At 38.2% G+C, this 20,278-nt stretch overlaps 1 protein-coding gene across 1 annotated transcript in view; it reads right to left on the reverse strand.

Moving 5' to 3' along the window:
• The window catches only part of Chchd3 (coiled-coil-helix-coiled-coil-helix domain containing 3), a 268,002-nt gene that overhangs the window by 75,226 nt on the left and 172,498 nt on the right, over nucleotides 1-20,278 (reverse strand). Inside the window, exon 5 of the mRNA XM_050148075.1 lies at nucleotides 16,393-16,476. Coding sequence (XP_050004032.1) covers nucleotides 16,393-16,476 — 84 coding nt within the window. The remainder of the gene's footprint in view (nucleotides 1-16,392; nucleotides 16,477-20,278) is intronic.

A 20,278-nucleotide genomic window follows, 5' to 3' on the forward strand; every position in this document is an offset into this window, starting at 1 on the left:
GTTTCTTAGTGGCCACAGCTGACATTTACTACACAGCCCCCTGTAGGTCTCACGCCCCCGAGCACGAGGCCTACAGATGTGCAGACCAAACCCACTTTCCGGGCTGTACTTTGTATGAATTGCCTCACTGAATCTTACACTCACACCATCAGGCTGGCACTATGATCCCTAGTCTCAGGATGAGGAAACTGGAAACTGAGGGCAGAATACATTTTCCAATCTATATGAAAGGTGAAGGGGGAGGGAAGCATGAGGAGGGTGGAGGGTGAGAGGTTGATAACCCCCAACCAACTCCCAAATATTAAAGAAGAAAAACTTGGATGCCAAGTTAATAAATGATTGTTTATTAACATAGCAATCCTAAAGGTGAAAATGTATTTTTACTGTCTACAAATTAAACTTAAATAAACTCCTACACTGAACAAGGCCCATGATTAAATTCAGCTAAGTAGAGACATTGCTTGTGGAAGATGCTGTTAGCACCTTTTAATTTTTTTTTTTTTTTTGACCTGGATTCATACACCTCACCACAATAGAACTCTTCCCTCTGCCAGGCACATGTTCCTCCCCAAATAAGTCACCACCAGCTTCAGACCTTGGCTTTAAAATTCATCTTTTCTTGCAGGAGTGGGGAGAGCATTTGTCTCTAAGAAAACGCTTCTAGTGGCAGTAAATTCCTCTGTGGTCTAACAACTTCTGTATTTATAGACCTGACTGGACAAGGGCCCGAACATTTCATGGTATCATCAGCTGGCTACTATAAACGTTCCAAATTATAACTGATAAAAATGCAATCTGTGACTTACGGACACACAGTCGTTACTTGTCCAATAGGGAGGTCTGTTAGTCTTACTCATCCCAGGCCCTGTCACTGACTTCACCCTTCGTTCATTTGCTTAATCCCAAAACATTTGCTTAGAAGAAAAATGGTAAGAGTTAGCAGTGAAATGTGTGTGAGAGCATCCACACAACGTGCATGCATGTGGGGGGCGTGTGTTTTTATGAGCTGCCCCTGATCAGTCAGTGACCAAATAAGGGACTCACATCACCTCACACACCTGGGGTAGGCTCCAAGGTCCAGATGATCGCTGGCTGCCTCATTTACATTGTTTGATGGCATTAGCTGCTCTTGTGTATTCTTCAAGCTCTTTGCAGAAAGTGCTGGGTGTGCTTTTCAAGCGCATTACATAACCCCTGTATCTTTGCTAATCCCCAGGACGTTGAGCTTTCATGGGAACAAGAATCAAAGAGCCGCCCCACCTCCTCTGTGTCTAATGCAACCCCATTACGATTACAAGTTCTTCTTAAGCCTGAACAGTGTGGATCAGAATGTGGGCCTGGTCTCCGAGGCTTCAAATCCTGGCTCTGCCTTCCTTACTATCTTCATGACTATATGGTAGACGGCATTCCCATGCCTCACTCCATTTGTCTAGGAAACGAGCATCAGCCCTGGGCAGTTGGAAAGGTTATGTGAAATATCACAGTACTGCAGTACTGGCAAATGGTAAGCTCACAATAAATGTTATTCCTTATTTCAAATAGCAAGGAAGGATTAGCAATGTTGATTTGGGTTTGAGGAAAGACACAGGGAAAACCATGGGTGGATTTTCACTTGATAAGGAATTAAAAAAAAAAAAGAAAAACAAAACAAAACAAAATCAACAACAAAACAACACTTCAATATCATTTAACCAGACTCGCTGGGCTTATTTACTACTCCTCCAGAAGAGAGGGGCTTAGAGTCACTCTTAAATCAGAGTGCAGTTTGAACTCCACACAGAAATGATCCACGAACAAAGTACAGACCAAAATAAGCGCCTTCTGTTGCGCTTGGCACGCCAGCTACTGCACTTGAAAAGCAAACCTGGCTCTTTCTGCAAAGAGTGTGACGAACACAGGAGAGCAGAGCAGCAAATGCCATGGAGTGATGTAAACGAGGCAGCCAGTGATCATCCAGACCTGGGAGTGTCAACCCCCACCCCCACGGTACCTGACATGCTTCGGCTCACTTATTTGGTCCCTGACTAAGCAGCCACTGACTGGGGCATCTCATGAAAAACACCCCCAACCCACATATTTAGTAACTCTTACTACTTCTCTTTCCAGAGAGCATATTATACATAAAATATGTATGTTGTGGACTGTCTTTTCATTAACCAATTGCTAACACTATAGAAAGATAAGTTTGTGTCTCTTCGCTCTACTCTCAAAGCCTAAAACAGAACCTGCTGCACTGATAATTAAAAAAGAGAAAGAAAAAAAAAAGCACCTACCACTATAAAATGAATGAATGGGCCTGGTGACATGCTAGCTACTAGTGACAAAGCAAAGTGAAAAACTAAATAAACAAAAACACTTCACACTTGACAAATGTCCTAAATGGTTAGCAACAACAGTATTGCAGAAAAATTAAGTCAATTAAAATACTGTTAAAGTAATGATTTCTTCTAGGGTCTAGAAAAATGCCAAGCAATTTATTTGGAAGCAATATTCTGATAAGGCTAAAGTTAGTGAACAGGTCATCTCTAGGGAACAAAAGAGAAAGCAGGTTTATAAGAAGGGACAGTTGGAAATCTTTATTTTGTTACCTGAAAGGACAGAACAGCTCTCTCTCACTTAAAAACATCTACAAATAAAACTCCTATTACTACCTATATCTAATAAAAGCCATCATCTCATTAATTTCCTAATACCACAGACACACACAGTTTTCTACTTTAGGATGAACTAATAGTAAGCATAAGACAGAAACTATCCACAACACCCTGCTCTGCGGAGGGAAGAAACTTTAAAAAAAATTCTCAAAAGACAAATAATTTCTGTTGGATAATGGGGAAATGCAGAAAGCACATTTCATAAAATGTGCTACAGTAAAACTATTTACCTGTACTGGGATCTGCCAGGTGGTGGGTTTAGTGAGAACTTTTCCATACTTTGTACCACAAAGAAAATGAGAACAAAACCAATTGAAAATGGTTGCAAACATCCCTATCTTGACTCTACTATGCAATAAAACAAAGACATTTCACCCACAGAGAAACTGGCTTTAACCCTTTACTTCACCGATGCAAGTGTACCCTGTAGACCCTTTGAGTCAAGGGATGAACAGCACAAGCTCTACATACACGAAAGATAGCTGAAGAGGTCTAGTCTAGATCTCATGTGGGTTTTTGTTTCTTTCCCTTTCTTCAAGATCAGTAAAGTCAACAGCAAACTGTGGGAAAACTATGAAAATAAATTCAATTTTCACTTAAAAGCTTATTTTCCAGACTGGAATAGTTCATCACTTAATTCTTTTTCTTTCCCTCATTTTAAGTGTCTCATGTTTTGCCTGAATGCACATATGTGCACCATTTATGTGCTCTGTATGAGGGGGCCAGAAGGGCACTGAGTCCCTGGAGCTAGAGTCCAGGTAGTTGTGGACCAGCATGTGAGTTCTGGACACTGACCTGGGTGCTCTGCGCAAGCAATCAGCGCTCTTAACCCTTGAGCGGAGTCATTTCTCCAGCCTCTCCTCATTTAACTCTAGTAATTCTCTAATCTTATGATGGCTTTTCAAGACATTGTTTTTTAAAAAGGCATATTCATAAGAAAGGTAACAACATCTACTGTGAATTTTTTGCTTTGTTCTCCGGAGCTGGTCAACAAATTCAGGTCCTTGGCTCAGTGATTAAAAGGAATTTGGTGATTTGGCTATTTGGTGAGTATTTTAATAGACTCTTGCATAAATAACATAAAATGACCGGGATATGTCAGTACTGCATCTGATCTAGAATGTTTTTCTGCGCAAATGGAATTGACAGGATCTGTAAATTTCCTGAACCTCTGTCTTAGAAATGTCTGATGCCTTCTTGGAATACAACTCAAATTAAGTATCTTCTTTTTCCAAGGAAGGGTCTTTTAATTAGGAATAGTCTAATCAAAGCACAGAATCAAGAGGGAAGCAGTGGCTGTTGGGACAAGCACTCCAGGCCTTCCTGGCATGGCCCACTGAAGCCATGGAGGCCTCAATCATACTCTCATGTTTTCTTGTCTTACACTGCATTCGAGGCATAAAATGGAAAGTAAAATGCAAACTCCTTCTGTACTTGTTTACTTTTTACACTGACATGTGCTCATTTAATTCTAATAAAAGTTTTAATTAAAAAGACCCTGCAAAATTGGTCCAAATATCAGTTAACAATGCCCTTGTTCTGCGACAATTTCTTAAATCAGAAACTAGTGCATAGCGCATCACTAGAAGGCCATTTGCACAGCATTTCCTCCAGGGAACAACCACCTCCCAGCTGGTCTTCCCAGGCTTCATAACCATAGTTGGCAGAACCTCGCTCCTTCCTCTCTACAGGCCTCATCACTAAATCTAGAGGATGTGGACTGCTCGGCACAGCACAAAACTTACAATCAACATCAAGTTTAACTATGTCAAAGAGTTTTCAATCTGCTGAAAGGAAGGGGTGCTGTTCTGTTTTGCTTGCTAATTTCCTACCTCTTAGCTAGAAAGGTATTCATTAGCATTCTTTCTACTGGGTAAACAACTGAGCCTCTGCTGGAGAGATGGAGGATGACCCAAAGACTCAAGCTACTATACACTATCAGGCTACTATCTTGAATACTGGCAATCTATCAGATTTGAAGGGAAACATGAAAAACATCTCATTTTAACAACAAAAAAGATGTACATTAAAGAGGTCTGAAAAAACCTAAAAAGAATGTAGGCATTAATTTTTATTCTGTACTATAAAATTAGTCCCATACTCAACAATTCCTACTTTTGGGAATAATCAAAATACCATATTTTAGCATAATAAAATAATGTATAAGTGTTTCAAACAGAGCTGTGCCCACATTTCCACAGTCAATCCTTCACCCACTATCCTTTCTAAAAAACTTTTCCCTCAAAGGCTACCTCAAATATCTATGTATAATTCTCAACAGCTTCAGTGCTGCTGCTAATGGTGCTGGCCAATATTTATCTTTGGTTTACATAAGTATACAACATTTTGCTTAATTTCCATATGCTTAAGGCAGTATGTCATGAAGGCCACTATACCAAGGAGAAATCTAAGGGTTAAACAAGTATTTCCAATAACAACTATCAGAAGAGTATACGGGCTAACATTTGACCCCGTATCTACCAGTCTTTGATGCACTCTGTTAACCTGAAGTCCTTTGTGGAAGAGGTCTCAAACTATCAAGGAGTTCTGGGATCATTCAAGCTTAAGTACCTAAAATTCTAAAACCTGGGATTATTCTTAACTATCTCATGCAATTATGAAATATCAGGGAACAAGTACTTGGGAAGCAAAGCTTTACTAAATTATGACATCCAAAAATCAGCAAAGTAGAGAAAGCCAGCAAGAGTTCCTTTGCTCTGATAAATCAGCTGAGTTCAACTGCAAACACCATTTCACTGGCAAAGCAGTTACTCTAAGCCCATGGCTGAAACCAAGCTGATGAGACTTTATACTGTGTTTGGTTGTCATAAAAATAATCCAATAAAAAATGGAGTAAGACCTAAACAGAAAACTCTCAACAAAGGAATCTAAAATGGCTGAAAGACACTTAAGGAAATGCTCAACATCCTTAGCCATCAGAGAAATGCAAACCAAAACAACTCTGAGATTCCATCTTGCACCTGTAAGATTGGCCAAGATCAACAACACTGATGACAACTTATTCTGGAGAGGTTGTGGGGTAAGGGGAACACTTCTGCATTGCTGGAGAGAGTGCAAGCTGGTACAGCCCCTTTGGATATCAGTATGGTGATTTTTCAGAAAATTAGGAAACAGCCTTCCTCAAGACAGAGCAATACCACTTTTGAGTATATACGCAAAGGATACTCAATTGTACCACAAGGACATGTGCTCAACTATGTACATAGCAGCATAATTTGTCATAGCCAGAACCTGGAAAACAACCTAAATGCCCCTTGAATGAAGAATGGATAAGGAAAATGTGGTACATCTACACAATGGAGTATACATAGCAGAAAAAAATAATGATATCTTGAAATTTGCAGGCAAATGGATGGAGCTAGAAAACATCATACTGAATGAGGTAACTCAGACCCAGAAAGACAAATATCATATGTACTCACTCATAAATGGTTTTTAAGCATAAAGCAAAGAAAACCAGCCTACAAATCACAATCCCAGAGAACCTAGACGACAATGAGGACCCTAAGAGAGACATACATAGATCTAATCTACATGAGAAGTAGAAAAAGACAAGATCTCCTCAGTAAATTGGGAGCTTGGGGACCTTGGGGGAGGATTGAAGGGGGGGGGGAGAGAAAAATGTATAGCTCAATAAAATCAATTAAGAAAAAAAAAACCCTAAGCAACACTAACCCAAATACTCATTATTTTAAGTCATTTGTACAGCATCTGGGAGGGCTGCCATGTAAATCAGCTCTAAGAGCCTAAACGAACAAATCTACAATGTTTACTTGTCTGGTGCTGAATTGGTGGTGCAATAACAATGATTAGGTAAACACCACCATCATTGCCTTTGCCAATAGCATAAATCCAATTTTCCAGCTTCCACATGTCCATTTCTTAGTCTGAATACAGGCAAACTTCTGTATTACATAAGTAAGTTCCTAAGAGCAGTAAACTTCTTTGTCAATAAAATATCCCAATTCATTGGCACCATACTATCCAGGTTATTGCTCAATATTCGTTTTAGCTCTCCACTAGGACAGGCTTATTCTGCTGTCTGGCACTGCTTGAAACCCAGAATGCCATCATGAGCGCTGCCTCCACTTGGCCACTCATAAAGCAATATTCATTACCAACCCTCTACTACATAATTATTCTCAAATGCTTGCAGAACAATGTGTAGCTCTACAAATTGGATCTTCATGCAGCTTGAGCCTCCAGGTTACAATACATGCCCTTTTGTCTCTCTGGCATTACAGTTTTTGAAAATGGGTTTAGGGTCAAGTCTAAATGAGACATAATATAATTTTTTAGTCTATCCAACAACAAAATTGCAGTGCCTGTCCTCAATTATACACTATTGAATTTCAACAAGTAGTTCAAGATATGGCCGCCAAATTTCTACAATTTCAAGTAAATCCTACTAGAGAACAGACAAGTCACAATCCTCCATGCATTATTCTTACTGAATTACAGAAATGCTGCAGTTTTAGTTTTATGTTTATTTTGATGGCAATGTAAACAGCCATGCAGATGTCAGGATACGGATCACCACAGGCCCTTTTCCTTTCAGCCTTTATTCCCTACCTCAGGTCATACAGCCTATTCTGGTAAGGTAGAAACTACAGTAAGTTCTTGAAATACCAGAGGCATAATGAAGTACTGAAGACAAACTATGTTTCATCTTGTTACTCCTAGAACATACTGGCACAATTTCTCTTTGTTATAAACACAGTCCACTAGGAAGTGAGCCTATGGTGCTTCCTGTAGAAAGGGCCGACCCACTGTTGCTAACAGCCAGTTAAATGAGAATCTTACTCTAACGCGAAAACACATCAATGTTCTGCTCACCCTCACGAACATCTTCAATTGAGTATTATCTGGATCACTGGAACTTTGTGTCCCACCAGGGGTCACCCAGAGTGAGAGGCTGTTTGCCACGAGGAAGGCAGGGACCTGGGTACACAGCAGGGACATTTGGGGCAAGATACTCAGTGTCTTTGAGTTTCAACAATAAAAACACTAATTGACTGGGTAAGGAAGGGAAGAGGCACCTAACTTTGTCCCCCAAAAAGAAACATAGAATCATGTTAAATCATTTTGGGCCCTAATGGATGGTAGGTATTGAGCAACATTTAACACAAAAATTCAAAATACTTTAAAACTGAAAACTTTCTGTGTGCTCATAAGATTTCACAAGTGGAAAATTCTGTACTTAATTTTGTATGATGGGTTCCTATTCAAAATGAAGGTGGACCCCTGGCTGAAAGCTACTAACACTTGATGATTTCTCAGGGAGTGGAATTGTGGCCACAGGTAGATACACCATGTTCTAGTAGATGCTCCAAACCATGAGTGTATGGGTAGCACAAACTAGATTCACTGGGTTATTAAAAAACAAAACCTACAAAGTTGGAAAAGAGGTGAGTATGGAAAAAGAGGGGTGAAGATGGAAAGGGGATTAAACATGACCAAAATGTATTGCATGTATGCATGGAATTCTCAAAGAATCAATAGAAATATCATTTTAAAAAGTGAAGTTAGACCTTCAGGGTGTATATGCCTGAAAAACAAATTCTGTGTTAGCATAGGGTCTCACTCCAAGGTAGCTTACTACATCTATGCAATTATTTCAAAACTTGAAAACTTGAAAAAAAATTGAAACGTAAAACACATGTGGTTCCCTAGCATTCCAGACAGGGAGACACCTTCATTGGCGCTGGTGATGATACCGGTCTGCTTCCTGCCAATAGCCAACAAGTACAAAGGACTTCACATCTCATAGTACCCAGGGACATTTTCATCCAAGCCATGTTTAAAGATAATACACAAAATCAGACAGTCTATTTTGGATTGGACTTCTGAGTAAAACTGATTCCAAACACCCCTACACTAAATGTTGAAACAATGAACAAAAGTATCATGAGGGCAATATGATTTTATTTCAAGTCTGAAAAGAGTAGTAGTTACCCTGATGTTTAATTTTCATATCAATAAAATATGCAGCTGCATTGATATGGGTTACAGGGCTGGAGCAGAAAGATCCTCACCTGGTATGAAAACCTGCGGGAGAAACCAGCCTACAACTGAGCCTCCTACTAGTGGCCTGGAAGAACCAATTATAAACTACACTGGTCATTTCTAACGTGCCCCAAACTGTTGTATTCATCCACGCAATAAATATTCAGTGAGTACATAGTTAAGTATGAGGCATGGGTCCTGAAAATGGACAGAGCTCACTTTCAGAGAGCCATGTTCTAGAACATTACAGATCATGGAGTGATGGTGCTCATGCTTCCTGAGCTATCGTTCTCAACTTTGATGGAGACAAATTAAATTACAAAGCATGTGATTACTGGCTTTGATCATTCAACCTATTCTCCAAATACAACAGTCTTTACTCAGCTACACCAGCAAATCTCATAGTAAGCCCTACAAGCACTCTGAAGGCTCCCAGTGACTCGAGGCCCATTAAGACTGATATGTCCTTTGCTTGCTCTGTCAGACCGAGACCTGGCTGCACTGATGGAAGCATTTTAAAACTCTGTGGAGATAACTGAGTATTATCCATTTAGATTACTTTTCTCCTTCAATTCATGAAAGGAAAAAAGATAATCCCTCTGCAAGCCCTCATGCTTGGCACATGTGCTGGGCTCCATGGTCCAAGTCTTAAGAGAAGGACAACCATCTCTTGGGTGCAAAGGAGTGATTTTCCATTCTGACACGGGTTAAATCCCATTCCCAATCACCTTCAATTGTGAAGAGGGTAGGAGAATGCAATCAACAATACGCATGGAAATTAAAAAACAATATATACAGCTTACTTATAAAGACCACAGTTCTGCTAAAAACTTAGAGAATTCAGAGAGAGAGAATAGCTATCTCCTAGGTACATCTCAACCAAGCTTCCTCTTCACCTACCTACCCTTCAGCAACCGGGCAAAGAGCAGCAATCCCATGATGCTGCAAGCCTCAGATCCAGAATTCTACAACAGACGGAATCCTTTTCTGCCTTTACATCTTAGGATGCAAATCAAGGTCTCAAAATGACACTGGCATTAAGCAGGGCACAGAGATCTCAGTAACCTGAAAGACTAGACAAATGACTGTTTCTAGAAAATATTCTATGGCCTGAGTCAAATGTTGAATCATCACATGCAACACCCTCATCCTGAAGGCCCAAATGCCTTTGAGAAACAAATACATCTGATGTACTGAAGCCTATCATTTCTTGAAATCATTTGACTGCGGAACCAACCCCACTCCGACAGTGACATTAATCTTCAAAATTGATCTAGTGTCTAATATCTGACTTCAGAGAAGCTATGTGTGTAATAATTCCTTTCAGAGAGTGCCATCTGAGGCAACCCAGTGCATCAGACACAGGATCTTCATCTGAGAATTGAACTTAGGGCATCCTTTCAATCCATTAAATTCCCCTCAAAATCCCATGATTTTATGACCTTTAAAAGACAAAGGTAGCAGAAATTCTTCAAAGAACACTTTGGCTCTAGAAAATAATAGTCCAGCACAGCCTCCCTGGATCAACTTTCAACAAAAAACTCCGTACCAAATGCCCATGGGAGTTTTGTGCTATTCGTATCACCGTATCTATGTACAGCACCTGGCGCACTGTTAGAGTTTAATATATTTGGTCTGACCGAATGGTGAGTGTCAATAATTTCTCTCTAGTGCCTCAAATTCTGATTGAGAATAACCAAGGTTAAAAAAAAAAAAAAAAACCCTATCTCAGTCTCGGTGGCCAAATTAGATTTGGATTCCCTTCATCAAATGTATAGTACAATGTAAACCTACTTTACGTACCAGGTTCAGATACGGGCATTTCTTCTTGGGCGATGCCAGGAACTGATATCATTTGCAAATATTTTAATAACCATATGTATCTTTCTAACTGAGATGTAATCTCTTCTAGAGGTGCAGCTGGCTCATGCTCTGAACATAAAACTGGGATTGCAGAGCATTTTCTAACACAAGACCCACAAGTTCCTTTAAAAAACTTAATGCTCATGCATTTTAATTTTTTTAGTCAGCAAAGTAAGAAAATAAGCATTGACTGGACTGCCTAAATGGAGCATATTTGAAATTTATAAATAAGATATCAAGAAGCAAAACCATTACTAATTTTAAAATTGGATATTTTTAAAATATTTAAAATTCAGATATTTTAGCCCATTTTTCAATCTCAATGAAAGGAAACAGAATGGTTTCCTTGCTGGAATATTATTGTCAATAACCTGTCACTTCCCCCCAAAATGATTTCAGTGAAAAGATTTTTTTTTTGTCAAATACAAATGCTTGCTGAGCCTCTGCAAACTGTACAGAATCTATAAACTGGAATTTCCCTCCCAAACTGCACAATGCATTTTTTATCTTATCTTTACACATCCAAGTAGCATGCCATTTCTCAGTCATTATGATAAACAGAATGAGATTATGTCATTGTACCGGCTTTCAAAGGCAAAGGAAATGCGGAGCGCTGGGAAAGTAGGTCCGTATTGTCGGCTCCTTCACACCTATGATCATTATGGGCGCTCACAAAGAGGCCACTGGTCTTTAAAGCCAAACTCTGCATCATCTCTTTTGCAGAGCCCTGCGGCTATCACTGCAGAGCACAGTGGTCCACTCTAATCTCTGAATAGAGGAGAGGAAGAGATCATTAAATTATAATTTCTATGCACAACTGCTACAAGTATTTCCTACAACAGGATTAATATGAAAGCAAGATCCCAGAATAAAGCTGCTCAGCAGAGAGGAAGGCAGTTTAGTGTCTTGTGAATTTGATTTCACTGAAAGCCCTGACACATCATAATAGTGGAATCCTATTTACTGGAGCAAGCAGGACGGTTAATGCTATTTAATACCTGGTGTACTGCATGCCATCAGCTCACAGCTTTGTACTCCATGTTCTCATCTTACCTTAAGGTTAATGCTTCTTGACAGCCAACATGGTAAATAAAGCCCAAATTAAGTGCTGATCCCACGATTTGCAAATCTTTCCTCTAAAGTTAGACATAGAAGAACTGGCTACAGTTATGGGGATCATTTTAACAGAATACACTTTAAAAGCTAACCCTAGGGGAAAAAAGCACATGCTTCATATCCCTAAAGCCAGATTAAAAAAGCAATTCAAGGTTACTCAAACCACATTTTCCATTCGAAATTTCAGAGAAGTTAACAGAAAAGTCAACGTATTTGAAGGATTTGTTGAATTGAATAGAAGATCCCATATCTATTAAACTGCATTGATTCCTCCCCCTACCCAGAGAGAATAAAATAGCAAGCAAAGAGGGTGGGGGTGACATCAACTCATATTGTTTGCTACTTTTCCGAGTATCTGTAATAATAACCCTCCTTTAAGAAACAGGTCAGAGTGCAAAATGGCTCACTGTTTGCATCTAGGTTATAATCAGCTGTGTCTGCTGTGGTAACAAAGAGACGGTGTGACTAGACTCGGCTGCATCCGTTTTTCTACCGACTAATTTCTAATGCATTTATTTGAAACTCCATTTGAAAAAAAGCTTTTATTTAAGAGTATAACTCACAATGTATAAAACATACCACAAGCAGCTCTGCTAGGATCTGTCACTCTCAATGGCATTGAAGTTATGATGGTGGCTTGAATACCTACAATGTATGAATGTGTGGACCAGAGAACTTCATCTGTTTCTGCAATTTTCTCTAACTACAGAAACCATGGGAATCTGCCCTATTTTTCACATGAATTAAGAAACCTATACAAAATTCGCAAATGTCAAAGCAACAAAGTGTCTCTATGGAGGCCTGGCTGGAGGAGCTTGGCTTTTTTTTATCTATCTTGCTGAGTTTGCCAACTCACATTCATGGCCACAGTGAGTTACCCACTGACCTAAAGGCACTGACAACTGCTTCTAAAGTGCTGTAGCGAGAAAAATAACAATGGAGAGGCTTTTGTTTTAAATCCAGTAAACCCATTTAATACCTCCTCATTCCATTAAGATTATTATTTTATTTTCTCAGATTTTAGTGATTATATCCAAGCTACCCTGGCTTAACTCGCGGACAGATTTTACAAGACTTCATCTGGTAATAAAGGTATATATATAAAACAGTTTCTCCCATATGTAGTACATCAGGTACACAATAACCTATTAGCATTGTTTCCACCCTTCTTCTAAGCTTTCCACAAAGAAACATAGGTAAAAATATCAACTGACAAAAAGCAAAGCAATTCTACCAGCAATTAACCATACAGAGGTGCCCAACACTTTCTGATGCTGCCGAAGATTTGCCGCCCACCAGAAGTGAGGAGCTTTTAAAAAGTTGCTCATTTGATGAAAGCATGACCTTAGAATTTAATTAGTAACTCTCTCCCTAGGTGACAAGCCAGTAATATACTTTACTTCTTAATGGTAATTTATTTTTTCATTATTCCCTTTCAATGTCCTCTTCTGCCCAGCTGGTACAATTCCCTTACTGTGTTAATTCTAGGTGGTTTCTTGCAAGGTGTATGTCTATTGCTACTGAAACCCAGGAGTCTATAAAATGCAAGTTATATGTGCCACATGACCAGGCTGGTCTGAGCACGAAGCTTACACTTCGTTGAGTTCTCAAGGCCACCAGGGCTTTCACACTCCCGTACATGCTGTGCCAAACCCCATCTCCTTAAGAGAGCCAAGAAGAAAGTGGTTGCTTCAGCACAAAGAATTAATTTCACTTCATTTTAAAAATTAAAAAGTTATACATGCACGACACCGGAACCCTCAAAGGGATCAAGTTTCCAAGATGGTCTGGGGATATAGGGTCCTTCATCCTTAGAACCAATGAAATGCTGGCAAAAATGCATTTTCCTTAAGAATGTGCCAATAATCCACATCAAACAAATTATCCACCAAAACAATTTACCAAGAAAAAGTCTATTTTGTTTCCAGAAGACAGACATGTTCAAATCCATTCTCAAGCTATAGCAACCTGGACTGCACTGCCCAAAAATGATTCCCACACTCACATTATCATGATTTTTTTCTTATATTAAGAGCCATTTAGCTCAGCACTTTTATACTTTTTAACACCAAGTATGTTCAGAAATGCTTACACAGTATACTTTCACAACCACTGACAATACAAAAGAAAATGCCTTTACAAGTTTTGTAAAATGCCGAGTCCCAGACTGACTACCCTTCATGTATTCGTTGATGAAACTCACCTAGATAAAATGACAGGTCCTCTAGGAATATCAACAATAAAGGAAAGAGGACTTTACAGAACTGGGAGACGTCACGCCGAAGCTGAGTGACACGAAAGTGATTTCATGACTACTGGAATCTTGTTTACAATGAAGAATGTATGTCCTATGATGAAAATAGCTCAACGGATAAATTCTGGCCAGTTTTTAAAGAGCTGTCATGTCACTCTTTATTTTGGCAGGGGTATTACCTGGGATTGAACTCAGGGTGTTTTGCATACCGCCCTCCTTATTTAGGTCATTTTAACAGGTCAGTGATACAAATAACATTCCATGCTCCTAATGGCTGGAGAAACTGAAAGATTAAGTAAGAGTTTCATTACAATCTGCGAAGAAAAGGCAAATGACATCAGAACTGGTTCTTGAAGTGGCCTGTCTGAAGACTATGACTTGTCATAAAGTCAGGCTCACTTCCTGGTAGAGAATGGTCTTCATACAGGTAAATGACTAAACTTTTAAAAAAATTTTATGATGTGAAAATTATACAAGATTTAAACTTCAGTATATAGATAGTCCTTTTCATTTACACATCATGGACACAGACAAAAGAGGATGCACTGGAGCCCACGTTAACTGAAATATTTACTGTAGGGATTTTATCACTGATTGCTTCTCTAAATCATTCCATATTATGCCTACTCAACATCTCTACTTGAATGTTTTAAGAAGTACCACAAATAATGACCAAACCAAACCCCTTATTAACTCAACCACCAATATCCTAATTGATAATCTACAGAATCTTGCCCTACAAATAAACCTTTCTTTTTATTTATAAGACTAGACCTAGAAGCCTTTCTTTTATTCACTTTCAAAACCATAATCAAATCTGGTCTCTACCTTTGACATGCACAACCAAAATTGTTTTTGTCACTGCTAGCACCATAGTAATAGCCATGGCCATCCAAATACCTCCTCCTCTCCCCTACAACCTTAATTCGATAGGGTTCTCATATAGTCCACTGTAATCTCGACCTTGCTATGTAGTCAAGGATGACTTTGAATTCCTGATCCTCCTGGATTCATCTCCCAAGCACCAGGCTAACGGGTGTGTGCCATCATGCCCACCATGCCAACTCAATTATAAATTAATCTTTTGCCAAGTCTCTCTTGCTTTAACTTTTACCCAAGGTAGTCGCCTGTCTGCTGGTGTCATCAGGCTTCTTCCATCTTCCCCATATGTGCCTACTAAATCCCTATCTCAGGAGTGACCCTGACTTGTTTTTCTGTAACTAAAGGCCTGTTCCTTGCTATCCCATTATATATATATATCGTCCTTCTTCATGCAACCCCAGGCTTACACTTGGCTGAGGGACTCCATATTCCCTGCTAAGTTTCTATTTTCCACATCATCTATACTGTTGTACACTATATAACTGACTTTAAGCTCCACAAAAGTAGATGTTTAGCTTACATGTATAAGGGCACAAACAACAGCACCTGACAAACATCAGTTGTGTAAAATGATCCTATTTAAGATGTGCTGACCCCGCGACAAGGAAGGGGACAAAAAGATGTGTTTGAAATACAAATAGCTGCACTGAGCAGAATTCAATGTTGCATTTCTTTCTTTCCCTACATTTGATCAAATGTCATATTCTAAATAAATCAAACAGTGGATCTTAAACACAGGAGAAAGGCCAGTTTGCAATTCCATGGATTCAATATAAAGAAACCTAAACAAATAGCTTTCACTGAACAGGGGTTCTGACAAGACGTTACCACCATTCTTAGGCCACTGTCTTGTATTCCTCCGGTCCCGATCCCTCTGCTATGCCTCAGTCCATTTCTAAGGACCAGCTAACTAGGCATATGCCTCCTGCCATCCTAAATCCCACTAGGAAGCCCTACATATTTTTAGCTCCTGTTACCACCTTGAAGGAGAGATCGAATTGTAGTTGTACCTGCAGCAAAATGGGGCTTCACTGACAGCATGTCCTTCAAAACCTGAAGGACCACCTCAAGCCAGGTATGCTGGCACATATGGGGAACCCAGCACTCAAACGAGTGGACAGGAGGAGGAGAAGTTCAAAGTCATCCTTACATGCATAGTGAAGTCAAGACAGAGAATGTTTCAAAGATACAAAGAAAATAGATGAACAAACAAGAGCTAAAACCTCAAAGACGATAAACAACAGTATCATGTCCAGGAATGCACTCAAGTGTAATATAAACACTGTTTGGGAAAGTTCAAAAGAATGGACTGCTGTTTGGTTTGAGGTAATGAAGATTACAACACATTATATAATGTAAATTATGTAAAGGAGTTTTTGAGCACACACACACAAAACCCCACAACAAACAATAATATAACCACACAAACATACAAAAACAACATTTTTGGAGACAATGGCCTAGTTGCTTAGCCTCCTCACTTCTTAACTAGGACAAGCAACTTTAGTGCTAATTTGTTGGTTTTTAAACAAATATATGGGGAGCTACAGATGCAGAGAGAGAAGAGAAGGAAGTAATGACAAGAAATAGCCATACCCTCTCCTCCAGTCTGGCCAGCTGCTCTTTGTAGAATGCATCCTGCTTCCGTATCACTCGGTCTTTCTCTTCCAGCTGCCGAGCCTAAAAAAGACATGAGGAATATACTATATTGAGAAAAAGCGAAAGCAGCAAAGATGAAGCAAAACTCAGGCAGAAACTGTATTATAAACACATACAGAGCTGATGTTTATTGCAATCTATTAGGTCTCTGCCATTGAAAATTATTAATATGATGATGATTGCTGCATTTATATGTAAAGAATGAAATTGCATTGTGTTTTTTCTTACTGTAACAGCTGTGCCCTACTTTGTCCAAATGTATTTGGAAATATTCGAATACAGTGTACAGCAGACTGTCTTATTTAACTTCTCTTTCAAAGAGTAAGTTTTAGGATTAAAAGTCTGCACAATGAAACTTTGATCTGATTCTTGGAATTAGATATATGCTTGCTAATCCCAAATAACCTATAAACTGCCTAAATAGCACATGCACATGAACCTTACATTTGAGAACTTTTAAATGATCAGTGCAACCTGTATATAGATGAACGTAACGTATTCATTTCATTTCCCCACCTGTATGTATTTGTATGTGCTCATTTGATTTCCTCACTTGTATGTATATTCCATTTCCCTATCTGCATGTATTTTGCATGCGCTCATTCCCTTTCCCTACACATGAAGAAGTAGCGGCTTAAAGGACGGAGACGCAATAATAATGGTTTATTCTTTATTTGAAAAATTTAAGTATAATAAAGTTTTTTGTTTTTTTTTTTTTTTTTTTTTTTTGGTTTTTCAAGACAGGGTTTCTCTGTGGCTTTGGAGCCTGTCCTGGAACTAGCTCTGTAGACCAGGCTGGTCTCGAACTAACAGAAATCCGCCTGCCTCTGCCTCCCGAGTGCTGGGATTAAAGGTGTGTACCACCATCGTCCGGCTATAATAAAGTAATTTAAGATATTTAATTATAATATTAATTTACAAGATCTTATTTTACAAACTTTTAAAAAAGTATTTCAATCTTTGTACATGTTTCATATTCTTTTGCAAAGTTATCACGTGTTACCTGGCTCACTCTATAACAGTAACTGTTCAATTTTGTTTAGTTTACATAAATCCATTTGTTCATTTGTAGGTTTTGCTATTGTTACTTACTTTATCTTCAATATCCTGCAGCATGTTAAAAATAAACAGATATTTAGCAATATATACATAATACATATTACACATTAATATAATATTACATGTATAGTATATACATATATATATACACTTTTCCCTTAAATCTGGTAGAAGATATTGAAAATACAAACCAAAATCATCATCATCATAATGTGGAAATAAAAGATGTGTGAATTTAGAACACATTTAGGTGTCACTGTGCTCTTAAAAGTTAAGTACGTTTCAAATGACATGTTGATGCGACTTGAAATGATATGGTGGATATTAAGAAACATACAGCACTAAGATCATATAAAAACATTTATATTCAAGTAAATAATCTATATTTTCTTGGCAATGCAGTTAAAAGTTTACTAGTCCTTTAGGATCACAAAGGAAAAAATCTGGAAGGAATTTTTGACAAATAATGCTACGTGGGAGAAAAGCATGTAACTATCATCCAAATACACGCTCTCAATCTTCCTATATGCTGTGACCCTTTCATATCGTTCCTCATGTGCAGTGACTCCCGATCACAAGATTATTTTCGTTGCTACTTTGCAACTGTAATTTCTAACTTATGAATCATAATTTAATTATCTGTTTTCCAATGGTCTTAGGTGACCCCTGTGAAAAGGTCATTTTACACCCATCCCCCAAAAGGGCCATAACCCACAGGATGAGAACTGATCTAAAGAGGAAAAAAACTAAAATTCAATATGCATGCTCAAAATATAAATTAGTAAAATTGAAAATTGATGGATTCATAAAAATATTCATATTACAAAAAATAACTAAAAAAAATCAAAAGAGGTCAGTGGCAAAGAGGACAAAACCTCTAAGATATAACTGTGAAAGTTAAGATCACCAATAGAGAAGGATCTTGGCATAAATACTAAGCTTTATCCTTCTTAACAAAAGCTAAAAGTGACACACTATAGAGACTGGTGAGCAATAATAAGCAAATGAAAAATACAGTGGTGAATTCAAAGAACGCAGATTAAAAAATAGTGTTGTATTATTCATCTGCCAAATTGACAAAATATAAGATTATAATCATCAATATTGGCGAGAACACAGGAAAGTGGGTTTTCATCTATATTGCTTGTCATATATATAAATAGCCTAAGCACTTCAAGTATTAATTTGACAACACAGAGTAATTCTGAAAATTGTTCACAACCACGAAATTGTGAAATTCCTCTATTTCAGTACTTTCTTAGCAATTCTAGCAACATGTAAATACAATCATTGCAGGGCTGCTAGGCAATAAGGAGAGAAACCACAATTAATCCAATACCTAAATAATATATACACTAAAAAATTAATACATGCACTAAAAAGTGGGGGGGGACAGACTAGTAACAAATATATTATAAACACTTCTGAAACAGGAAAAAAAAAAAAAAGCCCAGATACTCTAGAAAATGCCCAGACAAAAAGCAACATGGTAATAGTTTTAGGAATGTCTTGTATATTTTTATTTTTCATAATTAATAAAAGGATGTTTTGCAGCCAAGAGCCGAATTTGAGGAATTTTTCAGGTGGGATATCTGTCTTGTTATGAGGGGGGTGGTATATAATGTATACTGCTGTAAAATAATGCTCTTATACACTGCAAAAATTCGTCAAAAATTTGTTACTCATATTAGTTTAATAAAATGCTGACTGGCCTGTAGCCAGTCAGAAAGTGTAGGTGGGACGAGCAGACTAAGAAAATTCTGGGAAGAGGAAAGGCAGAGAGTCAATCATCATCCAGAAGCAGAGAAAGTGAGATGAGAATGACTTATTGAGAAAAGGTACCAAGTCACGTGGCTAAACATAGATGAGAATTATGGGTAAATCTAAGTTGTAAGAGGTAGTTAGTAATAAGCCTGAACAATAGGTCAAACAGTTTATAATTCATGTAAGACTCTTGTGTGTTTATTTGCGACTGAATAGCTGTAGGACCAGGCAGGAGAGAAACTTCCATCTACACTATATATTTATCAAAAACTCAGAGTTGTGTATTAAAAATAATTCATTTCACTATAAAAACTTTAAATTAAATATAAACTAAGCATATTTAAATTTATTTGTATGTCAACTTGGAACAGTCTAGAGTCATCTGAGACAAAAGGCTTGATGGACAAACTGCCTCGATCAGATTTACCTGTGAACATGTCTTGATCTTGATTATTAGTTGATGCAGGAGGCCCACTGTGAGCAGCACCATCTTATAACAGCCCTAGACAGATAGTGCTGGGATATGTAAGAAAGTTAGATTAGCATGAGCCTGCGGTTGAGCCAGCAAGCAGCCTTTGTCCATGGGTTCTGCTGTTCCTCCTTGTTCATGAGTTCACAGGTCAGAGGTAATGCTGCATCGTATAGCAAGCAGGCCTACCTTCAGCTTCTTATGCTGACTTCCCTCAATAACAGGCTGTGTAAGATGATGAATCCTTTCTCCCCCTAAGTTGCTTTTGGTTATATTGTTTTAACACAGCAACAAAAGGAACAGATAGAACAGATAGATCCATGAATACTAATGTCAATTTACTGACAGCAACTTTAAAGCATTCAACTGTAGTAGATATTAAGACAAGATTTTAAAAGTTCATATGTATCTAAGAACAAAGGAAGAACAACAGAGTTTAAGCAAGTAAAATAAGAATAATAGAAGACTAATCTAAAAGATTTTGTCAAAAAAAAATAAATTCAGAGATTTTGGCCTAGGCACATGATCAAA

This window comes from Alexandromys fortis, unplaced genomic scaffold (assembly GCF_014885135.2).
Source record: "Alexandromys fortis isolate MF-2015 unplaced genomic scaffold, M_Fortis_MF-2015_v1.1 scaffold_57, whole genome shotgun sequence".
Classification (NCBI taxonomy): Eukaryota; Metazoa; Chordata; class Mammalia; order Rodentia; family Cricetidae; genus Alexandromys; species Alexandromys fortis.